Source organism: Panthera tigris, chromosome D3, assembly GCF_018350195.1.
Source record: "Panthera tigris isolate Pti1 chromosome D3, P.tigris_Pti1_mat1.1, whole genome shotgun sequence".
NCBI classification, from domain to species: Eukaryota; Metazoa; Chordata; class Mammalia; order Carnivora; family Felidae; genus Panthera; species Panthera tigris.
Window position 1 is genome coordinate 56,084,360 of NC_056671.1, and position 13,881 is coordinate 56,098,240.

At 43.0% G+C, this 13,881-nt stretch overlaps 1 protein-coding gene across 3 annotated transcripts in view; it reads left to right on the forward strand.

Moving 5' to 3' along the window:
* Positions 1-11,760: 11,760 nt before the first annotated feature.
* Positions 11,761-13,881, forward strand: part of MAPRE2 (microtubule associated protein RP/EB family member 2) — a 158,830-nt gene continuing 156,709 nt past the window's right edge. The window contains exon 1 of one of the 3 annotated variants that reach the window (XM_042962346.1): positions 11,761-11,802. Coding sequence is in view for 1 of the 3 variants with exons in the window: in XM_007090747.3 (XP_007090809.1) it covers positions 13,269-13,292 (24 nt within the window). In the remaining 2 variants the exon portion in view is untranslated. Of the gene's footprint in view, positions 11,803-13,172; positions 13,293-13,881 lie in introns of those variants that run through there. The other 2 variants (XM_007090747.3, XM_015541370.2) reach the window with 2 other exon arrangements.

The window sequence follows — 13,881 nt, forward strand, 5'->3', positions numbered from 1 at the left end:
GAATTGATTTTGAAACCATTTGAAACCAAAAGTAATACCAAACCGTAGAGTCCAAGAAAAAGAAAATAGACATTGCTGGGGCACTTAGGTGGCTCAGTCAGTTGAGCATCCGACTTCAGCTCAGGTCATGGATCTCACGGTTCATGAGTTTGAGCCCGCATCAGGCTCTGCGCTGACAGCTCAAAGCCTGGAGCCTGCTTCCAATTCTGTGTCTCCCTGTTTCTCTCTCCCTCTCCGCGTCACATTGTCTCTTTCTCTCAAAAATAGATAAACGCTAAAAAAAAATTTTTTTTAAATAGACATTGAAAATGTATTGGAGTCTTCGAAAGGAGAAGATTTGCTCCTATTTTCAATATTGAGAACCAAGTGTTCTCTATCAGTCAAGTTTGTATCAGTCTTTAAATATTTAGTACAGCAGGGCCAGGTTCTAGGTTATTGATTTCTTCTTAGACCCTTCCAGAAATGTAGAGGCACCCAGGTCACCATATGATCCCAGGGGTATATGGCGCATCCCTCCAAGTATCCTGGTCAGTTGCATTCCATCTCTCTTAAAAAATAACTTTTATCCAGTTGAAACCATCATATTTTTTTATCAAGTCTAAAACATTACTGAACATAAGACACATCATTGTTTTTTTATTTTTTTAATGCTTTATTTATTTTTGAGAGACAGAGAGAGAGTAGGAAAGGGGCAGAGAGAGAGAAGGAGACACAGAATCTGAAGCAGGCTCCAGGCTCTGAGCTGTCAGCATAGAACCCGATGTGGGGCTCAAACCCACGAACCATGAGATCATGACCTGAGCAGAAGTCCAACACTTAATCAACTGAGCCACCCATGTGCCCCAGACATCACTGTTTTTTATATATGCTACAAAAGAAAGCTCTATTAAGTTATGACATGTCGTGACACATCCCAATTTCAGAGGTTTTAAAATGCAAAAAAGTTTTCCTTAGAATCAATGAATATAGTAAATTGCTTCCTTATAAAAGTAATCCATATTTGTTGAAAAACTGGAAAAGACAACATATTCACAGAAACATGGTTGTACATAACAGAAGATTGAGATGAAATAAGTAGTTTGTGTAACTGAAAATTCAGAGGAAGGATGGAAGTTAGAGTTGGTTTAATTCAGGGACTGAAGGCCATCTCTGTTCTGCCTTCCATGGGGTCCATCTTGCAGTTGCCCAGCTGTACCCCACTCCACCCTGGAGTTATAGCTGCTGTCCTAGCATTCTGAGCAAGAATTCCAAAATTTACCTGCACTCCTGGGGCACTGAGGCCACCTCACCCCCCTGAACAGTGGTTGTTGGGAAGATGAAAATGTACATGAAAAGCTCATGGCCAGCCTGGGAAAGGACGTAACACCCTCCTGGAAAATCTGCCTATTTCTAGAAAGAAAGAGGGCTGGGAATTGCTTGAAAGCTGTGATGGGTAATCTGATGTGTCCTCTTGTCTAGGCTATGATGCTCAGTTGTTTGGCCAAACACTAGTCTAGATGTTCCCATGACAGTATTTTTCAGATGGGATTTAGATGGGATTAACCCTCCATAATGTGGGTGGGCTTCTTCCAATGAGTTGAAGGCTTCAAGAGAAATGACTGAGGTTTCCCAGAGAAGGAATTCCTCTCAAGACTGCAACATCAACTTTTACTTGAATATTCAGCCTACGGGCTAGCCCTCTGACTTGCCAGCCTCCACAACCATCCTACAATTGTGGGAGTCAATTCCATAAAATCTCTCTCTCTGTCTCCTCTCTGTCTCCCTGGCTGTCTCTATATCTATATATGGATATAGATCAAACTGAAAACTACAAAAATAGAAATTCCCTGTAATCCAGAAATACCGCCACTTTAAAATATTTCCTCCAATTTTATTTTCTTATTTACTTCCCTATGCATAGAAACATATGGAAACACTTTACTCAAATGACATCATACTGGATATACAAGAATCAAACTTTTGAATCTTGTTTTTTGTCCCTTAATATATTAAAGTATGATTTTTTCCATGCTCTTAAATATTTGAACATTTTTTTAGCAGTTACCAAATAATCCATCAAATAACTGAACTATAATATGTTGTATAATATGTTAACTATTTGACTATATCTGGGCTTTTTGATGATTTCATTGTATTCACAGCACTTTCTCCCCACATGTAAAGCCATCTAGGTGCTGTCTCTGGGATCTGAGGTCTCTAGAAGTCAGGATCAAAAGTGTTGCATTTAATGGCAGATGTACACTGAGTATTTCCAAACTCATCAAATTGTATACATTAAATATGTACAGTTTTTTGCATGTCAAAAAAAAGTGTTGCACTTGGTTCCATTTGGTGCTGGCTAGAGTTTGTTATAAATAAAGAGCTTATTCCCAATTCAGAATTTAGCCAGAGTGAGTCTGACCTGGCATCAAAAAATACCACAATTCTGTAGATAACCACGAAAATCTATACCCACCATAAAGGTCCTTGTGGCAGTGATGTGGGCTCCTGGTCCCCGTTTCTGTATCATCATCACTATGAAGAGCATGCATCTGTTTGCAATTAACATAGCAATGTCTTTGACTTGTCCAAAATTTGTTTAATCCTCTAAGGTCCTCAAAAGAATGAAAATAAAGAAAATAAGAGGAGGAAGAAGACTTGTGAACGGGCCTTAGGGAATCTCAACGGGAGCATATTCTGCCCTCTGCATCTACTCATTTACACTACGAATTATGAGATAAAACTAAACGTGCACTCATGAGTGGTGAACAGAATGGACGTTCTTGGAGAACAAAGAGACACATGGTAGCATGGCAAAACACATTAGTGTTTCTCAAAGCACAATTGACTGGGGAGTTTCAGGGCTTGACTCTCCTCCCACCACAGATCTCACTCCTCATCATTATCCTCACTGACAGGGGGCCTTGTCCGAGTCCCCAGAGCCAATGACAGCTCCCAGCAGCTGGATTTCTCGGAGACAGTTAAGTGGCATTTTTTCCCAATTACTCTTCTCAGACTTTAGATGAGGAGAAAAACGTTTTGCGAAATGGTTATGGTAATGGCAAGAATGAGTTCGTGGATGTGGTTAAATGCAATTTTAGCAACGCCTTGAAATGTACCATATGCTGAGAGCTTCTCTGGTACAGGCAGCTATTATCTTTAAGAAATTGATTTCTTGGTCTCATGTTCTATTATTTCAATATATTTTATAGATTTCTCTTTTATTTATTTCCTTTTTGCCATATTCTGGAAATAACTGTTCCTTATGAATGCTAGCTTTTAATTTTAAGACTAAACTTAAACCTTCCTACTTAAATGTTGCTGGGGGACTCCGTAAGATGTATTTGCAGTCTTAAGAAAACCTATAAGCTGAAAGAAGATTAAAAGATTTTTTTCTCCTAGATGCTGAAAAATTAAAATTTGTTGTGTATGAAAGTAACTGTCTCCTAATAAACTTATATTAAGCTGAATTTTTAATAAAATTAATGGAGTTGCTAAATTACAGAGAAATAATATAATATAATATAATATAATATAATATAATATAATAATATAGATTTTTAAAATGGAAAGATAATTCAATTGAGACATTTCTGATTCCATCCTGCTTATTTATGTATTCATTTGATTATTCAAAAATATTTCTTTATCATCTGTCATGTCCCAAACACAGTTCTACACACTAAAAATAGAAAAGTGAAACAAAATGGACAAAAATTCTTGCCCTCATGGGGCTTGCATTCTAGTGGGCAGAGACATGTCTTTGCACTAAAATTAATTCCATTTTAATAAAGGAGACAATGTATAAGTGCTTGAGATATTAAATAATGAGCTGCCACAAGACCATGCTGTAAGAAATTTCAAATTTTAAATAAATACTTATTTGGTATTAATTACAAAATCTTATTCATGAGATAAATGGTCAGAAATAGAATTGTATGGGTGCATCTGGGTGGCTCCCAGTTAAGCGTCCGACTCTTGATTTCAGCTCAGGTCATGATCTCATGGTTGTGAGATCGAGACCTGACTCAGACTCCGCGCTGAGTGTGGAGCTTGCTTGAGACTCTCTCTCCTCTACCTCTCTTCCCGTTTCTGTTCTCCCTCTTTCAAAAACTAAAAAACTAAAACTAAAATTAAAAACAAATAGAATTATAAGGAGTCTGAAAATTAAACAGGTAAATTATCTGTAATTCTTAGTAAGTGCAAGGTAAGGAATTGGGGGAAATGGCATGGTATGAAAAGCATCCTTATAACTTAGCAAGAATATGCTTTGACAGGTCGGTCAATGAACAACACAGAGAGGACGGTGGCCATGGTTTCACAATGCTTGTGATTCCCAAAGAAGGGACATGTGTACAACAGAATCAGAAACATTCCCAATTGCTCTGATACAATAAGAAAAAATAGATGTCTGGCTTGAACAACAAGGTTTCCAGTGTGAAAAGATAGAATGTAGTATGAAAAAGAGTGACTATCTTATAACAAACTATAGTCTAGATAACATTTGAGAAAGAACCAAAACAGTACGCACAGAAAACCAGCAAAGGACAAGACACTTCTGGAGAGGTCCAGCAGAATGCAAAATTCATCTAAATGCCCAATTAAAATCCTAAGAGCGTCTGCTGAGGGATGCCTTCCCATTATGCATTGGTAAGCTGATTCTTAATTTTTTTTTCATTTTATTATAAATAATTATAAATGTGAAGCTATTGTGTTAATTTGTCTTAGACAAAGGGGTGTATTTTAAGACCAGCACTTGTACGAAGGGCTGCAGATGGAGAAATTAAAGCTATTATAAACTCTGTATCTCTCAGCTCTCCTGAGCTTCAGAATTATATTTAAAACACCCTCTAGTCATCGCCGTGGAATCCCTTGGGCACCTCTGACTTAATGTGTCCTAAACTGAACTCTGTATCTTGTTCAATATCCCATTTCTTCATCTCAAGCAATGGTTTCTCCTTCTACCCAGACGGGCAAGCTGCAGACTTGCAAACCCTTCCCCGCCCCCAATGTTGTTCCCTCCCTCCCCTCCCCCACCACACACATCCCTTCCTACCGAAGACGGAAGGTTTTGGTGATCTCTCCTCTCCAGGTCCTCACCAGCTTTCCTCCAGATCAGGATACTAACCTTCTGAGTGAACTTCCAGAACAGCCTCCATGCCCCAGTGGTACCAACAAACCTGATCATAGGCACCTTTGCTCTGGCACCTTTTCTGGCTTGTTTCTGCCTCCGCACTCCTCTAAGTACGTTTCTTATTTCACACATGCATATTCGTTTGTAAACAGCATAGATATACAACTGCTGCATTAATATATTATACACATTAGAAAACATAAAACTGACATTTTAAAGGGTGAGGTAAAGATGAAATATACACTATTTTATATTCCATGTATTAATGATAGGCAAAATATTCTGTTATCACTAAAATGCTGTTTAGTGAGAATAATGTGGTTGAAAACACTTCATCATTTTTAGACAGTTTTACTGCCTTGTGATAAAGCAACTTGAAACCTGGTCCCAAGTGCACTTTATTTCCATGTTTGCTTTGATGGCTGGCTGTGCCACACAGCACATCTCACAGAGAACCACATGTACAAACACAGGAAGTAGATCATTGGATGAGCTTATGAAATTACGATACTCGTTTTTCAAAATCACCTACCAATTTTGCAAGGGCTTTTGTGAAAACCCACTAATGTTTGTATCATTCATGTTATCTTTAATCCTTTTAAGTCATTTATCCATCTTTTGAGTCTTAGATTAGTCAAACGAGACAATACACATAAATGCACTTACGCAAGCACACATAAACTACTACCAAATTGCAGTTTGCTTTGAGAACGAGTAAGGAGGTTAGGGACACCCCCTCAGTGTGGTGGATCCCAACCCCTCCCTCACAATTCCTTGCACCTGGTAAGTCCCTCTGTCTGTCTGACTTGCAGATCAAGCAAGAGCACCAATGTCAATCCATATGCCGCTAAGTCCCTTCTCATATTATAGATAGACATCCGAGTTTTCGCCCTTCCTTCTCACACCCAGCATATCACCTCACACAACTCTAGAGTGTTCTCACCCCACATGGAGGCCAGTGGCCAATATCTTACATCTAAACATCTCAGCTGGACACACCAGGCCTTCTCTTGTCTACCCCACTGACCTTTCCATTCCACACACCCTATTCTTCAGCCACATTAAACTCGTCATTTGCTTTCACATTCCTTCTCTGGAATATATGCCCACAGACTCTGCCTTACCCCAAGCCATCCTCACCTGGTACACTCTTCTTCATCCTTCTAGACCCAACATAAATGAGAGCCCTTGTCTGACTTTCTTCCTGACTGTCCAGTGTTCTCTTAGCATTTTATTTATACCTTTTATTTTTTTTAAGTTTATTTATTTATTTTAAAGAGAGTAGGGGAGGAGTACAGAGAAAGGGAGAGAGAATTCCAAGCAGGCTCAGTGCTGTCAGCACAGAGCCCACTGAAGGTCTCAAATCCACGAACCATGAGATCATGACCTGAGCTGAAATCAAGAGTCAGACACTTAACTGACTGAGCCACCCAGGTGCCATATTCATAACTTTTAATATGCCTCAAGCCACACTATGCACACATCCATCGTTCCCTATACTCTAAGGCCCTTAAGACCAAAGACCATTTGGGGAAACATAGCACCTAACAGAGTGACTGCCCAGAGGAAGGCATCACAAAACTGTTGAATAAATTACAACTTAAAAAGATTGAAGCAATTTTAAAATTAGAAAGGCCAAAGATGAGCAAATTTCTGCTGATGAATCAAAGACCATTAGAAATAAGATTCTAAAGAAATGCAAGGAATCAATTTCCTGATATTGTCACACTGGCTGACCAACTCATGGACAGGATATAGGGAAATGACAAAGAAAATAAAATTGTCACGCTAATGTTTAATAACCAAGGAATTCATTAAAAAAACGGCTATACTGTGTCCCAGGGGGTCCCAAAGTGAGTTGGCAGTGATCCCCTTGGTCTCTTAGGGGATCAAAGCATTTGGGGCTTCATGGAGCTACAACAGGAAACTTAAACAGATTTCATCTCTTGGTCTCAGAGACCAAACAGGTAAGTTTGAAGATAACTCCACCACGTAAGAGATAATTACTAATCAACAAATTAATTTTATCTGCTGTCTTTTGTTTAAAATACTGAATCCAGAAAGAGTTGATCCTTCTACAACTGGTCTACATCTGTTCTAAACAGCATATAAAAATATTCATGTCCAACTTATTTTATTTTATATGAGGGATTTTTTCTTTCTTTTTTTTAAAAATTTTTGTAATTACGTTTGTTTGTTGTTTGTTTGGTTTTTTTGGTTTTTTTGTTTTTTGTTTTTTTTTTTGTTTTTTTTTTTTTTTGAGACACAGAGTGAGACAGAGCGCGAGCAGGGGAGGGGCAGAGAGAGAAGGAGACACAGAATCCAAAGCAGCCTCCAGGCTCTGAGCAAGAGTTCAGCACAGAGCCTGACGCGGGCCTCAAACCCACAAACCATGAGATCATGACCTGAGCCAAAGTCCAACATTTAACCGACTGAGCCACCCAGGCACCCCTTCTATGAGGGATTTTTTTCAATCTGCTATAAAATCATGGACACCTCTAACACACAGTGTTGTACGAGTCGGGGTAACATTTTGTTCCTTTTGATCTACATTAAACATAGCCTATGATGTATACACCAATGTATATTATATAATGAGTGTATTTGTCCTTCTGGCATTTTGTATTATGCTATGGAGACACAGTTTTTGCTAGTGGACATAACTAGAAATTGGGACTTGGGTGAGTCATTTAAGCTCCTTCCTTAACTTTACCTACAGAATACTTTCTAGCCAACTCACCAATATTTACTCAAAGCTCATGCAGTGCCTCGAAGGTGGCATTGTTTCTTATTTCAACATTTACTCTGTAACTAAACACTAGGGTCCTCACAAGGCAGCGATCCCTGCCAAGCTGTCATCTTGTGCCACCTTCACTACTCATCTTGATAAATGCCATCACATCTCAGTAATGAACACCTCCATCTCAGTCTTACATGGTCTAACTGATACATTTATAAGTGGTTCACTGTAGCATATCTCTTGAGGTTAAGATTTATACTTAAAGAGGTATTACAGTTCAGCAAGGGCTCCGAGCTAAAAATAAATCAGATAAAATGAGAAGGATTTGAGCAAACGGTTTAAAATATTCACTGATAAGCTCTGCTTCTCCTTTCTAATTCCTCATTTTCAACATTTGTGGAAACGTGTGATTGAGGCTCTCAGAATATTAGCTTTAGGAAGATGCTGACGTTATGTAAAAATACTTATTTGGGAACAGTTTTATGAGAGGCAAACGTTTTAAAGGGAGTGCCACTGATAGATGTGAGCAGAGACAACACACAATTGTTGTGATCCAAAGCACTGCTCAGTGCCCAGCAACACGTTATGATAACCCGTGTGTGTAGAGCATTCTAGAGCTTATAGCATTCATCAGTGCTTTATCTCTTTTATGCGTGTGAAGTGTGGGGAGATGAACGAAGCAAGTTGAGCTGATGTCAACTCTGCTCTCTGGAGAAAGAAGCCCCAAAGCTTATTGAAAGCCATGATTTTATTTTTCTCACACTGATATTTACTCACTAGGCTACATTTCAACATTCCTTTGAATATGTCAAAGGCATGATTCATGCAATCATAGGAGAAACATGGGACAATTTGATCCTGCTGAAATATTCCATTCTTCACACACACGTATTCAACCCTCAAGCAGAGAGTGACCATCAAGGTCAGCAAAATTAGCAAATTTGCTTGTGTTGATGTAACCTTACTTATTTAATGGTTCATGTGCCGCCTAGGATATAATCAACATGGAAGATATCTCCGAGCCCCTGTGTCACAGAAGACTTTGGATGATCGATGCCTGGAGTAGACTGACTTTGGTTAAGTGATAAGGTGACCCTGACAGGCAGAGACACAAGTTTTTACTTTTAAGTGTCTCCCTACATAATTATATTGTATGATAACAAGAACAATAATGCTTTTCCAAAGACTCCTCACAGAACTTGGTACCTTCCTCAAACTGGCAATCTCTGCTCATCCTCTATTGTCACTACCCTATTTTCCATTTAATTTTATCCCCGAGCCCCCTGTGTTAAATGGATCCCTATGGTAGATATTACTGCTGTTCACCAAGATGTCTACATTTCCATCTATTTCTAAGTACACACCCCTAAGTCACAGGAAGGAAGCGGGCTAGAGCGATGAGTCACCCTGAGAGCTGCCTGGAGATTTTGCGTGAGCAGGAAATTAACTTCCATTGTATTAAACCACGGAGATTTTGGTGGTGTTTGTTACAGCAACATAATTTAGCCTACCCTGACTGATGCACTTTCTCACCAGCTCAAGTCACGTTGATCACCATTTATGCAGCAACCCATAGCTGTTTATGTGGCTGTTACACCAGTAAGCTGTGTTTATAGGATGAATCTGCCTCAGTCACTACTGAAGGCCAAGTCTCTGAGAAATAGCTGGGGGCAATAGGAAGGTACTGGAATGATCCCAAAGCGTGTCCTACACCCTTGGCAGGTCCCTGAATTAACACTGAGGGCTTCTCAATGCAAATTACTATCTTGATTTATTCCTTAGGAGGTATCAATTTTATGAGAAGAAGGAGTTTAATTTAGAACACACTGAAACTTCTAGGCTGGTGGGATAGTCAGTTGGAAATGCCTCGCAGGTGATTGGTAATGCAGAAACGGGGCTGGGAAACAGGCTAAGAATGTGGGTACATACACTTGAAAGTTGAACATTAAGCATGAATAAAATTTCCAAAGGAAATGACAGAAAAAGTGAGAAAAATAAAAAGCAAACGCACACACATACACGCACACGCACACACAAACGAGTCTTAGGAAACATTCATATTTAGGGCTAGAGAGAGAAGCAGCAAGCAAGAGAGACATGAGAACTCTGATGACAATACCCATTCATTTCGAGAGCTAAGAATACCGTATCTTCATTAATAAATTCATTTAAATTTAAATTTCAAGGTTTTTAATGAGGATAAAAAATGTACTACTCCTTAACAATCCATTTACTCTCTCAGATATTAAAATAGATTACCCATGTGACAGGCAGCTGGACATTATCTGTAATAAAAAGCAAATGATCTTTTAATTCAATGTCCCAGAACTAATTTATCAAGATTTAAAGTTTTACAGAAGAAACAGAACTTTTAAACATGTATGACTTGCTCTGCATTACACTCCTCCATTTATTCAACAGGATTGTTCTTCTACACATCTGTCCGGGGCTCCACACTATGGGGTGCTGCGGTCATTCTAGGCTGGCTGCCTCCACTCCCACTGTACCTGCTGTTCCCCCTGTATGTTCAGCTTTGTGCCAGCTTTGCTCCTGCAAGGATGACCCCAAGAGTTAATTAGCTAACATTTTCTGAACCCTAGGTGCGTGTGCCAGGCACAAGGTACTTTTTTGTTTTACAGGTTTTTTTTCATTTAATCTTAAACCCTAGGAGGTGGATATTAGGAGTATTTCCATTTTACAGCTTGGGGAGCTCAAATTGTTAAGAAAACTTGCCTAAGGTCACAGAGCTATTAAGTGATGCGTCAGGACTCAAACTAGGCAGGCCAATGCCAAAGTGAGTGTTCTAAGCCTTGCTAGAGCAAGCGTGTGATCCTCAAACCAGCAGCACTAACTTTACCTCGGAGTTTGCCAGGCATTCAGAGTATCAGTCCCAATTCCAGACCCAATCCATCAGAATGTGGTTTAAACAAGGCCCTGGGGTGATCTGTCTGCACATTAACGTTTGGGACTCACTGTGCTAAGTCACTCCACTATACAGACTTCACTTGAAAGGATGCTTCCAGAGCTGGAGGTAAACTTTCCCCTGAGTTCCAATAGGAGGGGGTGGGGAGGGGGGGAAGTAATGTATGTGTTCTCCAAGGGCAAAAGGAAGGATTCAGACAACAGGTTCTTTGAGTCTCAAACACTGGAGATCAGCGAAGGTCAGGAACACTTCCAAAAGCAGCAGATACTGAGCCGGGTCTTGAAGCCAGAACATTTTCTCAATTCATTTCATTAAAAACAAGTATTGTTCCAAATGGACCGGTGCCCACATCAATAATCTGGAGTTAGCTTCTCCAGCCTGGATTCCGTTTTCCAAATAGAATCCAAATATCAACAGCACCAAAAAGAAGATTTGAAACCTCAATAAAATGTGCCGTGAATGCAGTTATCGTATTATTCGGTTTAGAATTGCCTGGTTTGATTAATAATGTTCATGACAAATTAGTTTGCCCCTTAGTATTAATTGTTCCCCAGGTAGGAGTACAAACACTTGGTATAAAAAAACGGAAGCACGCCCCCAGCTACAGGTACTTAATTCAGGTACTTAATACTACTACAGGTACTTTTCAAGACCCCTCTTCTCAGCAGTGCTGGCCTCCTCTTTCTTGGTGGGGCCCAACAGTCCTGCTCTTTTGGCTGGCACTTTATCCTAAGTGACCCGCTCTGGCTTCCAAGGGCCCCAACCTGAGCGCAACCTTCCAACCAGCCCGCCGACAGGTCACATCGGACCTGCCGCGACCTGTGCTCGGCTGGGGTCTCTACTCTCACTCCGCACCCCTGGAAAAGGGTGGCGCGGCCAGCTCTCCAGGGTGGACGAGCCGAGCGGCGGCGGTGGCAGAAGGCGAGTCACGTGCGGCAGTGGGGGCGGAGCGCACCCAGCCTGGTGGGTGGAGAAAACAAAGCCCCCAGCTGTCAGTAGAGGAAGGAGGCGACAGCGCCGGAGCAGGTGAGTCAAGTGCATTTAAAGCGGTACCGCCCTGGCGCACCCCGACACCTCCTGCCCGGGCGCAGTCCCTCCCAGGCCAAGCGCTGGCCGCGCCTCCTCCCGCCGCCGGGGGGCTGCAGTCTGCGGGTCGCGGAGCCAGCGGGACCCCGGGGTCCCTGGTGCCCTGCAAGAAGTTGTGCAGGGGTCGGCCCCGCGGCCCGGGGATGTGCACCCGCCAGCGAGCGGCACCCCTTCTTCGTAGCCCCAGCGCTGCGCACCCGGGAAGAGGGGAGGGAGTCGGGCTGCCACGCTGGCAGAAGCAAAGTGGACTAGCTCTGGGGTGAGGGCCGGGACTGTCCAGGACGCGGACACTTGGCGCTGGTGCCGAGGGGGGTTTGGGGGTGCGCTCCCGCAGCGCGCAGACCTGGAGGCGCCAGAGTTGGGGCGCAGGGACCGAGAACCGAGGGAGCTGGCAGGGGCAGCGCACTTCGGGCAGACCAGGAAGTGCAGCGCGCTGGCGCCGGCCTGCTGGGGATCAAACGCTAGACCCCCGGCCCTGCCGCCGCCGCGGGTGCGTGCCCTCCGGCGGAAGCGAACCCCACAGCTCCCCATTCCAACTCCGGCTCCCGCTGGTGCTCCTGGCGCCCGGGACCTGGGAGCCAGGTCTGGGGAAATGAGAACGGGTTGTTATTCTGACCCCAACGGGTTCTTCTGCAGAGATCACCCTGGGCGCAGGGCGAGGGCTACTCGGCGACTCCTCACTCTGCTTCCGTAGGAAATTCTTCAGTCCACCCTTAGAAGGGTTGCGCGGAAGCCCAGAAATCCCACAAAGGGCAGGAAGGAGGGGTGGGCACAGAAAGACCTTCCCCTCTGAGTCTGGAGCGTTCGGTAATGCAGACTTTCAGATAGTGGATCTGGCCACCCCTTGAGTCACTTTGCCAGTGCCTTGCCAAGTGCCGCCTGGCGCAGAAGGCAGAGCTATAACCTCGGAGGAAGGGGCGCTGCAGCCATTTGATCAGGAGGAGCCTTTGTCTTAACCCCCAGTCCCCTTCTGCTAGTCTTCGCTGGGTCAGTAGCGCGTGGAGTAATTAATATTCCGAACATTAGCCATCCCTTCACTTTGGCACCAGCCGACACTGCTGTCCCCTCCCTGCGGGTTTTCGCCAGCACTTGCTCACGTCCTCTCTTCCAAAAACATGGAACGTGGTCCAGACCCGCTAAGCAAGAGGAAGTCACTAAACGCACTATAATGCAGTCACGTAAAATCAAGGGTTAAGTGTTCAAACCTGCACCCGCCCGCCAGCGAGGAGACGGAAGAACTTTCTCGATTAGCATAGTATCTACCCTGGGGCCGCGCTGAGAGGCGGCGGTTCGGTCCCAGCCCAAGTGAAGCGTGCAGTACCGTCTTGATTGTGCTTTGACGCAGCACCTGCTTCTAATCTGAGAGGACCCGAGGCTTACAGCTTTGCGGAGCAAGACTCTGTGGGATGAAACAGAGCAGAGATCAAAAGGTAACAAAAAAGAATAGCAACATTTGAGACGCTTCTCTTGAGCACTAAATGTAGCCAAGTTTTTGGTAAGCTAAGAGGGAAGATGGTCCTTGACTAGCCAGTATCTCTTCTGAAAATGCCCCCTTGCTTTGCTAGCGTTCTTTGTGGCTGCCAAACTAATTAAATTATCAGGGGCTGTGTGTCACTAGATCTCCAGGATGGTTTGGGAGGCCACCAGGTGGTCATTAGTGATGCTTAACTGGTAAGTTTCACTTGCATGGGAAGAGTGACCTTCTCCATGCAAAGGTTCCCAAACTTTGCTGTCTGTTAGAATTACCTGGGAAGCTTTGGAAAATCCTGATGTCCATATCTCATCCCAACCCATTTAAATCAGCCTGTTTGGAGATGAGAGCCAAGCATCGGGTTTGTTATTTGTTTTATTCATCTTTAATCGCCAGGTAATCCCATTGTGGAGCAAAGTCTGAGCAACACTGACGCAAAGGAGTTCAGTGGCCAGCAGCTGCAAGGCTTGCAAGACAAGATGCCAGTTTAACTACTTGGGGTGGGGGCGGGGGAGAAGCTGGAACTGGAGTGCCGCCCACAGACGCCC